Here is a 22,001-nt window from a genome sequence, read left to right as displayed (position 1 = left end):
CAAATCAATTCCATGAGAAAGACTTGATTTGATTACCAATTGAATTGCTCCGATATGAATCCACTTCATCGTCGCTGCAACTGTTGGCTTCATATTTGCGAGATCTCCTCGCACATCCTTCGCTGCAATCAATTGGATTTCTACTTGATTACCCGTCAACTCGATTGGAACCGACATTTCTCGACTCATTATGCCGAAATGGACGTGATGCTTTCTTTTGAACGGAATCAAACTTTGAAACGCTCGATCCATCTACCCTCATGCGAAGCCTTGATATAATTATATGTTGAGGCTCTTCTTCATGATTTTATCCACCATCTTCTGTTGTGGGATCAGGGCATGACTGGTATATTCCTCTTGATCTTCACATTATGGATAATCTCTTGATCCTCAGTCTGATTCTGATTAAGATGATCCATTAAACATGTCTGAATCTTCAGAATTGAAGACTTCTTCTTGTTCATATATGCTCTCGTCTGAGGGTATATCTTCAAATTGATATACTTGTACCAATTCTTGGTAGTAGATGGCATCTTCGATATCTGGTGTAGATTTGAATCTCCTCATCCCTTTCTTCTTGTTGTCAGGGCAATTGGTTGAGATATGCCCCTTTGCACCGCACGTACAACAATTGCAATCTTTAAAACTCTCGTTCATCTTGGCTTGTGTGCGCCTAAAAGTCTTTCTTGTCGAGGTTCGTCTCTGGGATAAAAACCGACTTCTTGATGGTCCGTTCCTCTAACTTGATTTGTAAGACCAGGCCTTTTGTTTTGACCACATGGTTCTAGGCCTCCAAGAACCTCTCTTTGTTCTTGGTTCTCTTTCATAGGGCTGGAACCTGTTTTTTTTTTTTTTTTTTTTCCTTTGATAGGATATCTCCCCTCCAATTTCCGTTGGTAGGTATATGTTATCACAGATCAAATGAGTTCCTTTGTTGCTTTTTCTCAATTTCTTGAGATTCCTCTGGATAGACGCTTGCTGGCACCATTCTGACAGCTTTTTGTGGACATATGACATCTTTCTTGCCATATTATCATTTTCCTCGGATGACTTGTAGTCGTTAATGAACATTTCCCTCCATGGGCTTGGAAATTTTAGGAGGAAGAGATCCCTGGCGGTATTATCATCAGCAATCCCCATATGTACATATAAGGCGCAAAGGCATAGGAATTCATCAAGAGCTCTTAGCTCTAAAACCATGAGTTTCAAGCTGTAGAAAGCTTGAGTATATTTCCTTCACTTTTGTTGTTTCGATCCTTCAAAAAATCTGCATCCGAGAAAGTGTTTTTTGAACACTATTGTGGCGGTTTTAACGATCTCGAAAGAAGATTCATTGCTAAATAATTCATTTTTCCTTGGGATTTCGATATTATCCCAAAATTATTTTGCCATCCCGGCCAGACTTGCTTCGAAGACCCTGATAAACTCTTCTTTAGTATAGTCAACTGCCATTAGTGTGATCTTTAAATGGGATGCCCACTCATCAATGAGTGATTCCCAATCCTTGAAGCTTGCCCCGTCGAGATTAAGAATCAATCTATATGGATGGATTGGTTCTAATATGGTTTTCCCTATAGGGGTATCTTGCATCTTTGGCTTCGGCCTTCTTCTCTTGCTGGAGCCTGGGCCATATGCACACTCGTTATCTTGTGGAGTAAATCTTCTTGGCTCCATCGGTGGATTTCCTTGTGGTGGGATTTCATCTTTTGGCATAAAATCTCCTTGATTCAATTTTTAGATCTACCATATTGAGATTAGCAAAAGACTCTGCTAACTCTTGTAGATCCTCCAATCCGATTCTTTCTAGGTTATTCATGATTTTTTCCTTTCAAGAATCGAGTTGCCGCCTTATGCAATTTTTTGTTTGTTGCATCGACTAGTAAGGGATAGGTTGGATCTTTGGACCATGTATTTTTTCAGATTTTCTCGGAACATGGTTGTCGCCTTTCTATCTCTTCCACTTTTTTTTGGATATCTCGCAAGAGGGTTAGAATCTCTTCTTGTTTGATTGATATCTGGTTCATCTCCTGCAGTAGATCGTATAGCTCGTTGCCATAATACTCCACCATTATTTGGAATTCCCGTAATTCAATATTTACAGAAGAATCTGGCTTGATTGGCTGGTATGCTGGGTAGGCAGCTCCGACCTTGTTCTTCTGCTCCATCAGTCGTGTGGTGGATGGATGCTCTTCTTACTGCTAACTGGAATTTGACAATTTTCAGGATGTGTTTTTGATAAAACTCAATACTCGTGATAATGTCACAAATATTCTCCTTGTTCTTTCCTCGACGAACATGTCCTTCAAGGCATCGTTCGCACCATCTAAGGTTGTCTCTTAGACTATCTCTCTTTTCCTTCAAATTTTGGAGGATAACCCTGTATGCATTACATCTCGGATAATTGTCCGGATCCATAGTTTTCTTTGGAGTCTCCTTCCACGTAGGATTAATTACTAAATAAATTAAATATAATATAATTCCTCAATAAAATCCGCTCTGATACCATTTTAGGCGAGAGCGTGGATCGTATGATTTATAATTATAAGAAAATAATTTCAACGGGGTAATTGGATACACTTTTGAAGATTTGGGGTTTTCTGTGTATCTTGACAAGATAAGTGGGATTTTGTGCAATAAAATCTTTTGAAGGGGTTGGTTTTGAATATTCAGAATTTAAAATCGTGGGAAATTTGGACCAAACTTTCATTTCGTGGTAAAATTTGGAATTTTTAGAATTCGTGGGAAAACTGAAATTTTGCCATAGTTGGTGATATTACACGCAATTATCCCTAAATAAAAAGTTCTTAAAGACTTATTTTCTATTAAGAAAAAAGGTTAATTGTGCGTAAATACACAAAGTTCACCAAATTCTGGAATGAGAGCACTTTTGAAATAGCCATTTTGAAGAAGAAAACACAATATTTGGCCACTAATTGAAAAATTACAAAATCTGACCATTTTTTACGTTTTAAGACTGTTTTGACCTTAATTAGGGCGAACGGATTCGGGTTTGCGCGCGGGTTAGGTACATATGACACTACTAATGCCAAAAGTACCAATCGGAAAAAAAAAAATCTAAGTAAATTGGTACTTTTGGCACTATTAGTACCAATAGTGCCATGCACGAATGGTACTGGTGACCATAAGAGAGAGTATATGGCACTAATGGCACTAATATGGTCATAAGTACCATTCGTGCAGCACTAGATAAGAGAGAGAGAGAGTATATGACACTAATGACACTAATATGGCCATAAGTACCATTCGTGCAACACCCTAAATAGAGAATCTAAACCTTAAATGGATAATCTAAACCCTACGGAAAAGTGTTCAAAATGGTCTTATAATTGTACTCATCTATATAAAACAAGACAGTGTATCAACACAAGTATATAACACTATTGGCACTAATATGGTCACTAGTAGCATTCGTGCATGGCACTATTGGCACTAATAGTGCCAAGTGTACCAATTTACTTGATTTTTTTTATGTTGGTACTTTTAGCACTAATAGTGCCATGTGTGTCTAACCCGCGCACAAACCCGAATCCGGTCCGCCCTAATTAAGGGCAAAACAATCCTAAAATGTAAAAAATTGCCAGATTTTGTGTTTTTTCAATTAGTGGCCAAATATTGTGTTTTCCTCTTCAAAATGGCCACGCGAGTATATTGTTTCTTTTGGAATTGCACACCACATTTAAAAGCTACTTCATAATACATCACATTTCCCCACTTTGTGATTTTTTCCACGACAACTTATTTTCCCAATCGCGAAATCGACGTTGCCACCGGAATATTCACGTGGACACGCGAGACGATGAGAAAAAACGATGTTGTTCTTCCTAAATTTAAACGACGTCATTTTTTCTTTTTCTAAAAAAATCACCTTAATTCTTATTTTTCCCTCGTGCACACCACACACCTAGGGGTGGTAAAACAGTTCCGGTTAATCGGTTTTAACCGTAACCGAACTGAAAAAACCGGTTTTCGATTAACCGATAACCGGTTTTTACCGGTTCGGTTCGGTTATCGGTTAGTGTGTTCATCACTAATCGGTTAATCGGTTTAACCGGTCGGTTAATCGGTTAAACCGATTAACCGATTAACCGGTTTATTTTATAATAAATTAATCAATTTATATTTTGATATTTTAATTTAAATAATAACATTAATATTTCAAGTATCTATAAATTTGTTTTTGTTCTAAATTATCACAAGTTATGAATTGGTGCAGTGGATAAAGCCTTATTTTTTCTTTCAAAGGTCAAGAGTTCAAATCCTATTACACACATTCTACAAATTTGAATTTTTTTAAATAAAAACCGGTTAATTAGCTTAACCGATTAACCGAATTAACCGGTTAAATTCGGACAAATTGAGAAATCATGGATTAATCGGTTTGACTGGTTAACCGATTAACCGGTCCGGTTAATCGGTTAACCGGTCCAATAACCGGTTCGGTTACCGGTTAGGGAAATGACCCTTAACCGGTTCCGGTTAACCGGTAAATCGGTTCGGTTGAAACCGGTTTACCAGCCCTACACACACCAAAGGCGGTGAAAATGAGGAACCCAATCTGAGATGTCGTTGGACCGGAGGGCGCCCCATTGTCGAATGAGGACCAGCTCGATGCAAATCCCACCACTCCCAAGCCCCCTCGCTTACCCCCCCCCCCCTCCCCAAGAAATCGGGCTTGGATCAAGTCTCGTTCAACATATTGGGGAAAATCTAAAAATAAAAAATAAAACCCTAAAGATTGCTAACCATAAACCTTAAAGATTGGGTGCATATTTGTCTCCCATCGCGCCCTCGAATAGTCTCGCAATGTTGCTGCAAATTGGGGAAGAGTTGAAGCAGAAAAGACCTGACGAAATGAGAGAGAAGAGTTGGGGAAGGAAAATTGGAGAAATTAGGGGTTCGGCAGATTTGGGGGAAAATAATAAAATTAAGGTTAGATTTTCACAAAATAACGTCATTTACATTAAGTAAGGACGATGTCATTTTATTTTGTCATCCGATGCGTCCATGTTGCAATTCCGACTACCACATCAATTTCGCGTTTAGGGAAAACACTCATCGTGGGAAAAATTAGAAATACACCACCTTTTGATTTTTTCTGATTTTTCCTACGAGTATGAAATACCTCAAATAGAAGTTGAGTTGGACGCCTGAATTTCCAGAGTAGCATAATCGCCGGTGAATTAAAACGGTGTTGTTCTCAATTGTATGAAACGACATCGTTTTCTGACGAAATAACATATGAGTACTCCAAATATAAAATTAGGACTCCCGAAATTCAACGAGTTTGCTCATCCTCAAAACACATGAGCATCCTCAACAATTTAGGGCTCTCAATCAAGATAGCCATGTCCATGGACAACAACTCACGCTCACCCTAAAATCCGTTAAAGGTGAGGGATTTTTTTTTTTTGAGAAAAGCGTGAGGAATTTTCAATTCATAGATACATCAGTTTTATTGTGCCACCTCAATTCATAAAGAGTGATTTTCACTTAAGTTATTTTCCATGTTGGCATTATTATGCCACCTCAGCTTTAGTTTCATCGAAAAGAATCGTCGTGGAAAAAATAAGAAAAAATAAAAGGTAGTGTATTTTTTTTTCAAATTAAAGGTCATGAGAAAAACCATAATTTATTTAAAGTTCGTATATTTTATGACAAATATCTCAAAATAAAATTATAAATAAAAACAACTGCAGTAAGACTTGAACCTAAGATCTCTAAATTCATAAATCACCACCTTTTTTATTGGGCCACAAAGCCTTTATGAATTATTACTATTATAAACTTTATTTATAACATTCTAAAATAAATTTTGAAAAAATATAAATAAAATATTAAAAGAAATATAAATAAAACATAAAGATTAGCTTCGAAAGGCATTCAAACATCAAACTCTACGTAGTATGTGGAGCGTTGTTTCCATTACGCCCCAACAATGTCTTTACAGTTAGTTATGAAAGTTGATTTATATGTTGTTGCACGTGATTGGTATAATGCAATGAGCTCAATCTCATTCAAATATTTACGATTGAGTTAACTGATACGAATTATTTTAGTTTAAAATAAAAATTTACATTTACTTGTATTATAATTATTTTTATGTATATTTCTTTTTTAAAATAATGTTTAATTTCGATGTTTGTCGTACATCGCACGATCGAGCAAATATACTAGTTAATAATTAAACATGATAGTATTCAATTGAGTCAGGGAAATAGAAGATCTCATCTGAACAAATTCGATCATCTGTTTACTGAAATTATTAAAGTTTCTATATATTCACTTTTTCCTAATTAAAAACCATTTGAGCATATATATATCTTTCTGCATCATGTAACAAACATGATCTAAAGTAGTAAAGGCATACAAATGCAACACATGGAAACGAAACAAACAAGTTGAGCAAGGTGCAGTACATATTTACGCAACTGAGACTAGAGGGGTCGACGTCGATGTAGCACCACAAGCAGCGACACAGGCTTCCTCCATTTTGGTTAGGGACACGCCAGCATTGCAAATATTCGCAAATGATCGCATGTGTTTCATGCCGTACTGAGCCAACGAGCCGCAGCGATCTTCGAACACCCGAACCTATTTAATTCATCAGTATTTAGGTTATCAAGAACAAAAGATTTAATTTTCCACAAACAATTAAACAGATTAAGAAGAAAATAAACCATTGATTTCAAGCATTCCCAGTCATCGACAAGGGGTAAACCACGACCTCTACTTGATTTGAGGAGAGGAGCCTTTGCTGGGCCAAATAAGACCACGCCGATAACCTCCAAGCTACCATCCACATGTTTCCGGTGCAGCATTGTGCTCGTAATCTGCTTTAGCAGTTGTGCCTTCTTTTCTGTATCATCATCCAACCTATTGTACTGCACATAAAAATTTGAAGTTCCATAAGAAATTTTATCAACTCTCTTTTATAACGAAGTACAGGTCAATTGAGACAACACTTCCCCATTGGTTGAAAGTTCGAATCACCACAAAGGGAATTTTTTTTCTAAAAGAACCAGAAAGGCAAATATACGACGGGTTAATGGTTGATTTTACCAATTCTCAAAGATAAAAGATAAAAAATATTCACTATAAAAACTACCCATTTTGAACTTGAAAAGACAAAATTGCCTTTACATAAATCACAAATTTTGTGGAAATCGCGAACTTTGCTCGATCAATGCAAGTCAAGCATATCGTGCATTGATGGTAAATCCACTATATCGAGTATTAGTATATTTGTGGTAAATATATTAATGCTCGACTTGCTCGACCCGTGCGGTCGAACATTAGTGGTAAATACACCGGTGCTCGACATACTCAACCATTGTGAATCGAGCAATCGAGCATTAGTAATTGAGAATTCTCAGAAATTGCACTAATGCTCGATATAAAAGTAAAGTTCTAAAATGAATATAATTTATATATTTTGTAAAAATTAGGTATTTTTTAAGTTTTATCTTTGAGAAACCATTATGATTCCTCCTTCAAATAAGGGGGGAAAAACTCATCATGCATGCTACCTGGAAAAACTACACAATATATTGAGACTTTTGCAGCTTAGTTGGTATAAATATAATGCTTCTCCAATAAATTGGAGGTTCGAGTCACCACGAAGGAAAAATGAGGAAACATTATTGATCTTCCTTCAAATAAGTAATAGAAAAAACTCATCAACTCTCCTGAGAAAAGCACACAACATATCAATGGACTTACCATTTCCCAAAGAAAAATAATATCAGCATCTCTTTGGTTGACGACACCCATAGCTTTGGCACTGATTCGGTTCGGTGGGAAGTTCTCAGACGCCGGATCGAATCCTTGGTACAGATACAGCTTCTCAGATTTGATGCTTTTGTTACCATACTCCATAACATGAGATCCAGCATTGTATGAGTTGTAGTTAGATGTGCGTTCCTTAACCTACAACCAAGTTGAATGCCACAAAATTTAGAATCGTTAAAAACACTCGACAAGCCCTCACTCAGATTTTTACCTGGTCATATTGCTGCTCAACAGTTTCCCGTTTGAGGTTATGCGACTCGCTGCAGTTGGAATACAAGCATACACTTAATGTATAGGCCAGCCTATCCGAAAGCAACAAGAGAAGAGGAAATCCACATCTAAAAGTTTATGTTGGAAAAAAATGCTCATCCCCATCTGAATTTATCATACATAAATTGCAGATTTGAAATCTACGATTCAAGTAGATGAATTTAATGTATTTGTTTGTTCAAATCTGATTTCGGATGTATGAGAAATTAATATACGAAAACTACTACTTCAATTAACCAAATATAGCAGGTTTTAGAGTGTGTCCGATACATTACCTGTCCTCCATCCATGCAACGCTATACAAATCTCCCAAACAAGTCATATACTCGGGAGGCGGCGGGGGATCCATCCCAGGACAGTAAGTCCCCCAGCTACTCTCTTCAGCATTTGATGCCGTTGTCACATAGATGTCCAGATCCTCGGGCATCATTCCTTCGAATACACTTCCACTCTCGCACGCTTCAATATATATCACCTGCACAAAACCACAAACCGACATCAGATATCATCAACCATTCTCAGAAGGCCTTCCAAACTGTATAAGAAGGATCCTTAGACGACATCATTCTGCTGAGCACAAACAAAAGTTGCATAATCGATAAACCTCTCACCATTTCTTTGTAGGTGCCAGATTCATGCTTCTTCTTCAGAACATCAATAAAATCCTTTGCATATAGATATGGCATATTCGGCATCCCTGAAGATTAAAATGAGTCCAACTTAGAGACACTCGATAGAGATTGGATCATCGCTCTCAAAAGTAATTCAAATCAGAGTACGACTATAGGTGAAATATAATTTTTTCCTAAATAAAATGGATGAAGAGATAAAAAGATTAAACTAAAGATTAAAATGAGATTTCCACTATTACTATTCTGAAATGTTGATGTAGTATGTAATTAAGGGTTAAATCCACTGTTTACTTTCATTAAGTGATCTTTAGATAACTGAAAACAGAGCTTGTGTATACTATCCTAAATTCTCTTAAGGCATTGAACTATACTATTCACTCACCAAGCACTCCGGGGCCACCGTGGTCGGAGTAGTAAATAAATATCCTGTCTCCTGGTTTACTGTCAACAACTTTACCACTTCCGCCTTTTACAGCACTTCTGTTGCCTAGGATTACAGCATAGAAATTCTCCGCAGTGACTTGCTCACCGGTATAGTCCTTCATTAAGCAATCAATAACGTATATATTTAAAATCGACATAAAAACCATCATGTAAAGTTAACGGTAACATAGGTGCCAAAATAATCAAATTTGCATGTCAAGTTTCTCATTAATAGTGCAAGGCAAATCCATCTATGCTCACCGATCCCTCTCCTTTTTTTTCCCCGACAATAAGTTGAGAGGTATTATTTATATTCAAGTGGAATTTGTTCGTGTATTATCTGATCCCTTTAGCAAAATTTATGCTTGAAAATGTCATGAGGAATTCAGTTCGATTTTGTTTCGATGATTCAATGAGAAGCTCCAATCTATATTTTGAATTTTTGGTCTATTGAATGTAATTGTTGGTATTGTGTTCAGTCTTGGAGGCAAGATTCCGTCGTTTGCATCAGCTTCTGAATATATTAAACACATTACACGGATTAACCAGCAAACATTGGATAAAGCACCACATGCAACTAGCCTATATGAAGGTATTTCCATATTGTTCTATGCATGCTGTGTCCTCTATTTATGAGGTCGTCATCGTGCATACTAGGCCGAAATTTGTACGACTACATGAAGCTGATGTTTGCCGGGTGGTTTGTAAAGCAAGTTTACAAAGCCCAAGGGGTTTGGATTATCACAAAAAATCATTTTATATATAAAACCAGTAATGTCAACTCCATAATTAAACAATCAACTCCCAGAAATTATGTAAATGTCACAATTTGTATATATTATTCACAATTTGTGTTACCTTTGGAACACCGGCGTAGACGTCCTCGCCTGTCGGGTGATTGATCAAAACTCCTTTTCTAGGATTTAGATCATTCATCGCAATGTCATCATACATGAAAACTACAATGTTCTCATCTTTGATGCCACCCCTTTTGAGTAGTTGGTATGCATGGCAAACGTCGGCCTGCATTAATCATTCATGTATGGGTACGCAAAAGAAAGTATGATATAATATATGTAGAAGATCCATAGCTATTGGACAAGTTAACAAAAATTTAAAATAAAACATAGATACTATGTAAGAACAGGCAATAGTTTTAACAGAAGTTTATAATTTCGATAAATCATGATATCTACCTTAAAATGCCCTCAAAGATACCTCAATTGTTTTTCTCATTGCATCAAATCTTAATCACATCATCATAGCCAAAATTATTGAATAGAGAGCTCATATTTGCAACAAAAAGGGGCCTAGTAAAAAATTATTACTCATAATCTACATTAATAAAGTTAAAATATAAAATCGGAGCTCAAGAAATATATTTGGAACAAAAGAATGTGGCCTATTCTCGTATATTGCCTATGATAATTTTAAAATTGAAATTCAATTATCTAGTAAAGATGGAAAAACAATTAATTAGGCTATCTCAAAGAAAAGAAAGCATAACTGCTAGCTGTAGCACACCTACACACAGTTCATAACCTAAAACAAATGTGCTACACACAGTTCATAACCTAAAACAAATCAAGATTGCATTATTTGGTTTTTTCTTAGTTTGTTTGTACAAAACTACTTAACCATATTTGGCAAACTAATTTTTTTAATATTATTTAATGTCCTTGCAGAAAGAACACTATAGTAGTGTCCCACAATTTTATGTTCGGATTCAGTGTAGTGTCCCACAATTTTATGTGGGACATCGTGTCCCACAATTTGAACGTTGTCACGTTTATGATCGTTTAAAATGTCACAATTTTTTTTTCTCTCATCTATCTCTAAATGTTGAACATCATCCTCTTTTTTTCATGTTGTTTTCGCTCGTTGGTGGAAAAATAAGTAGATACTCCCTCCGTCCACCAATTAAAGGCATAGGGAAAAAAACACGGGTTTTAAGAAAAAATGTATTTTTATTAGTTGAGTGGAGAAATGGTCCCACTTTTTTGTAAAGAATCTTTGACTTTTTTGATTAAATAATGAATAAAAACTTACCAAAAATAGGTAGGCCTTGTTTTTGTGGACGTCCCAAAAAGGCAAGTAGGCCTTGAATTGGTGGACGGAGGGAGTATCATTTTTTAAAATTTTTTATATAGTAATTGTTTAACTATAGTTATTTCAAATTTAAATATTACTTCAATTATAATAATGTTTTATGCAATTAAGAAGAAAGAAATTTATTTTAATATGAATTTATAAATATAAAGTCAGTAATTTTTTTGTGAATTATTTATTTTAATTTATTTATTTTTTGTTTAAATATATTTGTTGTTATACTCTTATATTATTCATATATTTTAATTAGTTTTAGGCTATTTAAATACTCCCTCTACCCAAAAAAAATTGTCATACCGTGAAAGGCAGAGATTTTAATAAAATGTAAGTGGAGTTTAGTGGAGTAAGTGTCCTATTTTAAATGTGAGTAGAGTTTTATGGATCCTACTATTATGAATGGAAGTGGCAAATATTTTTTCGTGGACGGAGGGAGTAAGAACTTCTAATAAAAATAGTTTTAACTTTTAAGAGCCAAAAGTTGTCATATTAACGACTATTAATTTTACTATATTGATTATATAATCTTATTTGCGGAAAATGAAATTGACTAAAATTCTTTACTTTAAAATCTAAATTAATTATTATTGAACATATTTGATTATTGTTATACAGTACTTGTTAAGGGTATTGATGAAGTTCGTACATGTTGAGTGAAAAAATCTCTTGTTGGAACACCTAGTATGATAGATTTATGCTTTAGGTGTGATACTTGCTAATTTTAATTTTGAATCAATTGAGGCCTTGAGGGTACTTATACTTGGTACTTTGTGGTTAATTTTAGGTATGAAATTTGTATTCATACTTTGCTACAAGAATGTTGGAAGAAATATTGAATGTAATGAAATTTAATTTATTTTAATTTCGCATACATTAAATTATAGAATTTATATACTAATTAACTACTAAATGTGTAGCATAATATTTACTACAGTTATAAAACCTAGTAGTAGGTATGAATAGACTATAGTGAACACCATGAACTACATTTCTATAAAGACTACGGTTTAATTCGTATTGTATAGTATTTCATAAATGCAGATTATGATTTTTTTTTCATGAAAATTGTAGTCTAATATTAATACAATACGGTTCAAAATGACTTAATTATGGTAGAGCACCGTAGACTACGGAATACAATAGACAACCCAGACAATGGTTGAAACTATAGATTATGTGCTTAACGAATCGTAGTCTATGTCCGATGTAAACTACGATTTTACAATCGTAGAGCAAGAACGAGGTCTTTCTCTACATTACTTTTCTCTATAATGCAGCACGCATATAGTCTACATTTCAAATTCGTAGACTATAAGCGAAATTATAATAGTGATAGTAGTATAATTTAATTTAATATCCTGTTGTCAATTTGTATTTATTATAGTGTGATTTAATTTAATTTTACATATATTATCTAGAGATCACTCATCAAAGTTAGAGTTTATAATTATTTTTATATTTCATTATATTTTCCATTCAAAAAATAATTATTTAAGTTGATTATTACAAAATAATTATAAAAATAATAAAATTAATAGACTATCCGAAAGAGAAATGAAGTCATAACTTAACATTTAAAACCAAGATATTATCAAGACTCAAAAAAAGAAATAGTAAAATAGATTCAAATAAAAAAGCAATAAAATAAAATAACGAAATCCCCACTCTAAGCCACAAGAAACACCGGTAGAAGAAATTCATAAACTTGTTTGGTAAATGAACCTGATGCCGATAATTTCCAAAGCCATTAGAACCCGCCACCAGCACCGCCCACGTGGTGGCGTTCTCCTCCGTCGGCCGCCGTATGATGGGATCCCACCGCCGTGCTCCGACGCCTTGAAGGGCCAGCGCCGCCACCGACACAAGCAGCACCAAAATCCCACAAAGAGTCATCCTGAATTAACGCTAATCGATGAATTTGCGCGTGTTTTGTAGTGAGTGCAAAGCGGCCTGCTCGGCCATGCAGAACAAGGGAGCGACACCTGTGCCAGCAGCTGGGCCCACAGCTCATCTCTATTTCCAGCTTTATTAATATACTTTTGCCGGTGTTCAGTGTAAAAGCCAGGTGATCGCAATTTTCATGATCTCAACTGTTTTTCTTTTTGTAATTAAAATTGCTATATCTCCAAATGCATATATCTAATCTCGCGGCAGATAATATTAATATACAGAGTAGTATTTTGAAAGATATATAAATTAGATTAGGATATATTACCCCCGTCCCACGACACATGACACAATTTTCTTTTTAATTTGTCCCACGAAGCTTGACCTATTTTTAAAAATGACAAAAAATTTACCTTTTATTCACTTTTTCACTTTTTCACCTACCACACTTAACACACAAAATATCAATTTCTTAATTCTCGTGCCGAAAAGAACTAGGTCATGCTTCATGAGACGGAGGAAGTATTTGATATATTTTAATAAGATTTAATTAATTAGTCCCTCCGTCCCATCAATTTACCCTCTTTTATTTTTCACACATATTAAGAAAATGTATTTAATCTTCTTTAAAAAAATACTAATTTTTATGTTTTTTTTAGAAACAATATACTCACGTGACCATTTCGAAGAAAGAAACAAAATCTGGCCATTTTTTTTTACGTTTTATAACTATTTTGCCCTTAATTAGGGCGGACCAGATTCGGGTTTGCGCGGGTTAGGCGCACATGCCACTATTAGTGCCAAAAGTGCCAACAGAAAAAAAAAATCAAGTAAATTGGTACACTTGGCACTATTAGTGCCAATAGTGTCATGCACGAATGGTACTAGTGACCATATTTTCTTTTTGATCGGGTAAAGTCATGTTAGATGTTAGTAATTAGTTCTCCATCCACTCCAAGAACCACCTTATCTCTCCATTCACCAAAATCCACCTTATATCTCCAATCTCCAATTCGCTCCCAAGAGGGATCGAACCCGGGTCACTTCACTTAAGTGAGGACCCGGTGGCCAGTGGGCTAAGCCCCCTGGTTACTAGTGACCATATTAGTGTCAATAGTGTCATATATTTGCACTGATACACTGTCTTGTCTTATATAGATGACTACAATTATAAGACCATTTTGAACACTTCCCCGTAAGGTTTAGATTATCCATTTATGGTGCGTTCACTTTGATGGATGAGAAAAAGGAGGGATAACAAAAATTTATATCTTTAAATGTCTCATTTCTTTTCCCACATTTTACTCAAAATAGAAGTTCGCCATTTTTCCTTCCTTATTTTCACTTCAAGGAGGGAAATTTTTGTTATCCCCCATTTTCCCATCTCATTTAGGGTTTAAATTCCTCATTTAGGATTTAAATTATTCATTTAGGGTGTGTTTGCTTTTTATCCCTCTAAATGGAGGGATAACAAAAATTTATACCTTTAAATGTTTGCTTTCTTATCCCACATTTTACACAAACACTATTTTTCCTTCCTTATTTTCACTTTAAGGATGGATAATATTATCCCTCCATTTTGGTGTGATAATATTATCCCTCCTTGAAGTGAAAATAAGGAAGGAAAAATGGTGTTTTTGTAAAATGTGGGATAAGAAAGCAAACATTTAAAGACATAAATTTTTGTTATCCCTCCATTTAGAGGGATAAAAAGCAAACACACCTTTAGGGTTTAGATTCTCCATTTAGGGTGCTTCACGAATGATACTTATGGTCATATTAATGCCATTAGTGCTATATACTCTCTCTCTTATGTAGTGATGCACGAATGATATTTATGGCCATATTAGTGCCATACTAGTGTGTAACCCGTCGAATTTCGACGGGTATCATTTGGTGTTATAATTTATATAAAAAATGTAATAATTATTTTTTAATATATTTATAAATTATGGAGATTATTTACTAAAAAAACCATCTTTTATGACATAGGTCTACATTACACATCAAACTAAAATAAAAACGGATATTAAAGTCGTCTAAAAACATCATGTAAAATAAATATTGTCCAAAAAACACTAAAAACTTGCTAGAGTCGTCTACAACGTTTATTATCAACTTATACTATCACATAATACATTATATGCCCTATTAAACGCCCAACCTTCCCCAAAAGGAACCTTAATCTTGAACATAAATTTCTCTTGAAGTAGGACATCTTGAATTTCTTTTGGGACCACAAACTCCTATAATGTAAAAGAAAATAAAAAAAATACATTAATACATCTTAACATGTGTAAACTATTTTATTACTTTTAATGACTTTTGAAAGAATTGTGTTTTTTTTTTTAAAACGTACCTCTGCTCCTTCAACATTAACTTCTGCGGCTAATTTTCCTATCACTTGCTTAATCTCCTTATCCCATAATATAAAAGGTGAATTGCCAGAGTCGTCTACTACATTTAATATATGAAAAAAATATAAAAATATTTTATCATTACCAATTGGAACAGCATCTGCAATGTTTTCAATAGATTGAATATCATCAAAGGACTTAAATGCATAAATGATATTAGGAAACATTGTATCAGTTTCAACTCTCACTTGTGTGTTTCCATAAAAAGTTGTCTTGTACTTATGTGACGTAACTCTAAACTTTGATTGATTATGTGTAACACCGAAGTTCCATATAGCATAAAGCCTTCCTTCTTGAAACTTAGAGATGAACTTAGATATTATAAATTTTGATGCCGTGAAATGGTACCTAGTTCCCTGCAGTTTGAACATTTTAATCATTATATCTTTCTCAATATGCATTTATATATTCATTTAATCATAAAACTTGATACATAAATTATACCTCTATATCATGGAATATGCATTCAAAACTACTTAGCTCATCATTTTTGGTTGAAGGCATGCCATAACATCTTATCAATCTTGCTTTAATTGTGGGTGTCATTGCCAAAGGGCGAAGCTCGTTGAAGAGTGACCACATCCCGATCATTGAAGTTTTTGAATACAATGAGACTGTAGCAACACGTGCAATAAATCAAAATTAATTTAGAAGATCAATACATCAACAATATAAAAAATAATCCTTTGTACTATTAGAATAAATAAATAAAATAATCCTTTATTCTATCCTTTTGCACTGTCAAAATTAATTACAATCATATGCTTAATTCTTCTCAATAAATCCACGATTCTATATATATAATTATGTCAACTTTTGTATCAATGTATTGGATTTCGGCTAAAACTCTACCTTCATCATACGGAATCAAAATTAATTATAATCATATGGTCAACTTTTCACCATATTAAGAGAAAGATGACATAGATTATTATGCTTCGTGATTATCACAAATTGAATAGGATGACCCACTTGATTTTAAAAAAATTAATCGCAATAAGTAATTGAACCAAATTAATGAAGTAGGGTAGAAATAAATGACACATTATCTATAACTTTAATTAGCCACTAAATATCCAAACACACAAACACGAAAAATAAATACATTAAAGGAATTCAGATTACCTCGATCGACAAATTAATGGGCGAAATATTGATCAACCTCAAGGAGACAATTAAATTCGAATATATTCAAAAATCTATTACACTTTGAATGAGCTACCCGCCTTGCGAGAGCCAGAGCTACCACTTTGCCAGAGCCAGAGCTCAATCCGCCTTGCCAGAGCAGAGCTGCCCGCCCGCCTTGCCAGAGCAGAGCTAATCGCCCTGCGAGAGCTAGAGCTGCCCGCCATGTCAGAGCAGAGCTCAACCAGCTTTGCGAGAGCAAAGCTGTCCGCTCTCCAGAGCCAGAGCTACTGCCTTGCCAGAGCAGAGCTACCCGCCCTGCGAGAGCCAGAGCTACCGCTTTGCCAGAGCCAAAGCTCAACCCGCCTTGCCAGAGCAGAGCTGCCCGCCCGCCTTTCCAAAGCCAGAGCTCAGTTAAATCAGGAAACTTTTCTCACAAAATTTCATGTACTTTTTAATTTGTTGGAAACCATTATCTAAGCACAATAATTCTTTTATCCCAAACAAACAAACAAACAAACCAATAATAATAATAATAATAATAATAATAATAATAATAATAATAATAATAATAATAATAATAATAGAAACTTTTCTCGAATTACCCAAATAAAATGAACAACTAATCGTGTTTATGTCTTTTCAAATAATCCATTGAAAAATAACAATAAAAAAACCCAAATCAAATTGTTCAATGTCATCTACTTCTTCAAGATCTTTGTTGATGACAATTGTAAATCATCACCGTCAGCATGATCTCGATATAGGTCATTAGGATCCCTTTTTTGTGGAGTGATTTGAGTGCTCGTAGAATTGGAACACGATTCTTCAATCACCTCTATATGATCCTACAATTAAAAAATTAGATATAAAATATAATTTCAATATAATGTAAAAATGAGTATAAATATACAATATTTTATTTACCTCTTCATTTGCATTTTTCTCAGTGAAATTGGTAGAACCCTTGTATGTTGAGGCGACTTCGTAAAATTTCATAAAAAAACATCAATTAAGAATTCTATTTTATTTAAGAATAACCAATACATAATCTACATATTTGTTCCATAAAAGAATACGCTTACCTCATCATGACAAAGCTTAGAAAACTTTGCCATAATATCAACATCTTCAGTTATTTTCTTCACAGTATATGTCCGATCACCAAACCTCGTACCCACCTCAACTTTAAAAAGACATTGTCTATCAAGCATGATGGTGAGTGCCTCAGGGGTTCCATTCCTATCTCCAGTCTGATGACAAATTTTAAAAAAAAGTTTGAGAATCATCTATGTTTAAAGGTTAGGTTTACTCAATTTTCAAAGTTTTCGTTTTATGGAAAAGAAGGTTAAGTTCTTTTGTAAACACCAATGTAGGGATGGCAATCTACCCGCGGGTAGCGGATATCCGCGAAAACCCGAACCCATTAGGGTGGGTTTGGATACCATTTAATATCCACGGATAGTTTCGTGGGTGCAATTCACTATCCATTTAGTTCGTGGGTATGGGTTTGGATACTTACTATCCATACCCGCGAAACCCGTTTACCCGCAAAAAATACCCGCCAATTACCCATCAATTATCCGTCAATTACCCGTCAAATATCCACAAAAAATTCTATAAAATAAGGGCTTTGAATATATATTTTGAAATTATGGGCTAGTATTTCTACTGTCGAGCAATTATAGACATTGTTCTTTGTTGGATTTTATATTTTAGTTGATGAATTTGAACATTGTTCTTTGTGAATTTGAATTTAAACATTGTTCTTTGTGGATTTGAACTATGCTATTTGTGTTGATTTTTTATTTATTAAATTTGTTGTAAATTTATATTTAAATTCTATTTCGTGGGTATCCAGCAGATAGTGGGTATTCGGCGGATAGCAGGTATCCGGCGGATAGTGGGTGATGGATATCCGTCGGATAGCGGGTTCACGGATACCCGACGGGTAGCGGGTATCCGCGGGTAGCGGGTTTGGATACCATTTGATATCCATGGATAGTTTCGTGGTTAGCAACCACTATCCATTTAGTTCGTGGGTATGGGTATGGATAGTCACTATCCGTACCCGTCGTACCCGATTGCCATCTCTACACCAATGCGATCAAATGAATGTCAAATATATACCTGAAACCTAGATTTAAGTTTTCAACGATCCCTTACCTCATTCTCCATCTCCTCCATGAGTTGGTTAGCAGTTTTTTTAAGAAAATAAAGAGCACAATCCTCAAATAATGTAAAGTATGTTGCCTGCTCCATGTCATCATCATCATCATCATCATCATCATCATCATCTATGAGCACCTTCATCAAATATCTAATAATAACCGGAAAACAACAAATTAATAGATATTTTGTAAATTTATATAGACATAAACTGGAAAATGTATAAAACTTATATAATATTAGACAAAAAAATAATGGTGAATATGTAAATAACCTTATATGGATTGACCCGATCGGACGCTTGCACTTTTTGCATTGGTCTCCGACTTTACTTCCTTTTGCAATACCTTTATAACACCTATCATTCCCGCATGCTTCATAGAACCATGATTCCGTAGGATGAATGTCTCTAATAGTCCCCTTGCATATATAGGTACCAACCTATATATTGAAAAATAAAAAAATAAAATTAAATTTTGGTGCTATCAATAAAGAAAAAATCCCAATATTGAATAATCGATATGCTATGTATACCTCATCCGAGTTAACCATCTGCTTAATGGTTCTCGCGAGAGAACAATTCAACCCATCCTCACTTTTTAATTCTCCACCACCACTCGAAATGTTTGTTATAGAACAACTCAATAGATTTCCAGTGCCACGCCTTAATATAATAGTAATATCAATAAGGAAATATCAAATCAATATTATTAAAACTATAAACAATTTGAAAATAAGTAGTGTATTTTCAATTACAAACCTAAGAATAAACTCTTTGACCTGTTGGATTTCCGGACTGATAAAGAACCGAGTTGCATGCTTCATTGTGGAAATCAAGGTTTTCCCTAAAATTAAATACAAAATTTGTGAATAATTTTGATCATCCTTTTTATATACTTAGAACAATGAATAAATCTTGAACCTTTTAAAGTTGATATCTTCGCAAATTGCAAAGCCACGAGAACGGGCTCTTTGTCTTCATTTTTCTTGGACTCCATAAAAGACTTTAGTTCATCAGCAAAAGACTCCCACAACACACAAGTTACTTGTGTTCCACTAATGTCAACATAGCATATATAAGTGAATCAAAAAGTTAATTAATGATTATCGATAATGAATTAAAGAATTAGTAAAAATCATACTCTGCATCTTCCAATGTGACGTCACATTTGCTGGCTTTTCCACTTTTGAAGTCCACCCATTCTATTGTAATTGTGTCGTTCTTGACCTCACCGGGAATATCTGCAAGTAGTATAATTTATATTTTAATAAAATATGGCATGAATATGTAAAATTTAATATATAGATCATTATTTAAGAAAATTATTCTTACCCAAAACAAACATGCTATCATGCGATTGTATTTCTTTGAAAGGTACAAATTGAAATCCATCTTTCACAATTTCAACAAACTCCTTAGGTTCAGACACCTTAGTAGCAAGGCCAAAGCCGATCCGACATTGATGATTGACTTTGGCATATTGAAGGCTTGGGTTACTTTGGATAGCTTGAAAGTTTTCAAAGACATAAATTTGGCCCTCTTTTAGTAGACTTAAAAACGTGATTTTCAACCCCGTAGAAATTGTAGCTTGAATTTTGTCACCCTGCACATAAAAAAATTATGTATAGACTACATAGATAAATTATGAGCTAAAAAAAAACCAATAATGAACAATTACCATTTCATTCACTACAATCATCTCGATTCCTTCCCTTCCTGTTATGTCCTTTTGAATCCACAATCGAAGTATCCTGACCACCACAAGCTTATTTCTTGTTTTTATCATTTATGGCATTCAATTGAATCTTCTTTTTTGATGTTGACATCTCCTATGTTTAAGATAGAAATATTAAAGAAAAAGACATATTAACTAACTAAAAAAGAAAGTGAGAACAATGCGGATGGTGTAACAAAATATTATGAAAGAGGCTAAGCCAAGTTTTTACATGAAATACATTCTGCCTATTTTTAAATTACATATTTGAAACGTGGAGTAATAAATAAGAGCAAAACAGAAAAACTATTCCCTGTTACTATTCACTACTATTCACAGTAGGTAATTTTCTCAAAAATATTTTAAAAATTCCTATCAATTCAATATATGATCTATATCTACCCAAGATTGGTCCCCTGAACATGCTTGAATGACATTAATGACATTACAGAAGGAAGTTCCCTTGCATCTCATAAGCATCTGTTGAAAAGAAAGCCTAATGAGTGATACTCATGCAATGGTCCAAAAGGGAGCCATTGCAGACAATCACTAGACAACTAAGACTATGTATAACAGCGACCTCATTGCCCAAGGTCGACCTGCCACACCATTAAAGTGAATTAAACAAAAATAAAAGATTGGATTGATTCATCTCAATTCGACCGACCACGGTCGACTGGGAACAAAAATGAGATCGGGTGGTCTCTTAGCTTTTGTGGTGAAATTTTGATGATGTGGTGTTATTTTATTGATTTGATATTTTTAATTTAGATATTAAGATTAAATTTTAATATTATATATATATATATATATATATATATATATATTAAAATTCATAATTTTTAATATCTCTATAAATAGACCTCATTTGTTATATTCATACTAACTAAAATTTTTTCACTTTTCGCAATGGATCCTAGAATTTTTTTGAGGATCCTTAAAATTTCTCAAACTCCCAAGATTATTATCCTAATCTTGATAATATTGATAGCCAAGTTTTTGGATCTGGTTCAAACCCTCAATTTCCATATGATCTCACTTATGAAAATTTCACTCAAGAAAATGTCCACCCCACAAACACAAACACCTCCAGCGGTCCGAAAGGTTTGAATGATCAAGAAGATTTGGCGCTCATGTATGCTTGGTGTACTTGTAGCTTAGATTCAATTGTTGGCACTAATCAAAATAAGGCCAATTTGTGGAAACGCATTCGGGCAATGTATGAAGAATCTCGAGTTGACAACTCGCGATTACTGGGAGAGAAAAGAACCATAGAGTCATTGAGAAATCGTGACAAGAGGTTGAATGCGAATGTAACCAAGTGGGTGGGTGCATATGTAGAAGCATATGCCAGAAAAAGTAGCGGCATGTCTGATGCAGATGTTGAGAAGAAAGCGCAATTTTTTTATGGAACAACTAAGTTTACGCACCATGAGGTTTTTGAAAAA

At 34.5% G+C, this 22,001-nt stretch overlaps 2 protein-coding genes and 1 long non-coding RNA gene across 4 annotated transcripts; all 3 read right to left on the bottom strand.

Annotated features, from left to right (window-relative positions):
* Positions 1-6,222: 6,222 nt before the first annotated feature.
* Positions 6,223-13,233, bottom strand: LOC130992841 (vacuolar-processing enzyme). The gene is made up of 9 exons (XM_057917600.1): positions 12,963-13,233; positions 9,993-10,157; positions 9,094-9,250; positions 8,691-8,776; positions 8,355-8,554; positions 8,021-8,069; positions 7,741-7,947; positions 6,699-6,902; positions 6,223-6,612 (listed from the first exon to the last, which is right to left on the bottom strand). Exons 1-9 carry the CDS (start codon positions 13,131-13,133, stop codon positions 6,442-6,444), a joined length of 1,410 nt encoding a protein of 469 aa, XP_057773583.1. The 5' UTR covers positions 13,134-13,233; the 3' UTR covers positions 6,223-6,441.
* Positions 13,234-17,270: 4,037 nt separating this feature from the next.
* On the bottom strand, positions 17,271-18,952 carry LOC130992842 (uncharacterized). Of its 2 annotated transcripts, none has more exons than XR_009091430.1 (3): positions 18,836-18,952; positions 17,597-17,922; positions 17,271-17,517 (listed from the first exon to the last, which is right to left on the bottom strand). It is a non-coding gene; the product is annotated as an uncharacterized LOC130992842 (long non-coding RNA). The 2 variants fall into 2 exon arrangements; XR_009091429.1 differs by having other exon boundaries at positions 17,271-17,507.
* Positions 18,953-18,981: 29 nt separating this feature from the next.
* On the bottom strand, positions 18,982-20,130 carry LOC130994310 (uncharacterized). Its single transcript, XM_057919355.1, has 6 exons — positions 19,981-20,130; positions 19,761-19,894; positions 19,599-19,683; positions 19,373-19,502; positions 19,084-19,279; positions 18,982-18,989 (listed from the first exon to the last, which is right to left on the bottom strand). Exons 2-6 carry the CDS (start codon positions 19,834-19,836, stop codon positions 18,982-18,984), a joined length of 495 nt encoding a protein of 164 aa, XP_057775338.1. The 5' UTR covers positions 19,837-19,894; positions 19,981-20,130.
* Positions 20,131-22,001: the final 1,871 nt, after the last annotated feature.

This window comes from Salvia miltiorrhiza, chromosome 7 (assembly GCF_028751815.1).
Source record: "Salvia miltiorrhiza cultivar Shanhuang (shh) chromosome 7, IMPLAD_Smil_shh, whole genome shotgun sequence".
Classification (NCBI taxonomy): domain Eukaryota; kingdom Viridiplantae; phylum Streptophyta; class Magnoliopsida; order Lamiales; family Lamiaceae; genus Salvia; species Salvia miltiorrhiza.
Note: the sequence above shows the minus strand (reverse complement) of the source record. Positions and strands in the feature narration are given on the sequence as shown.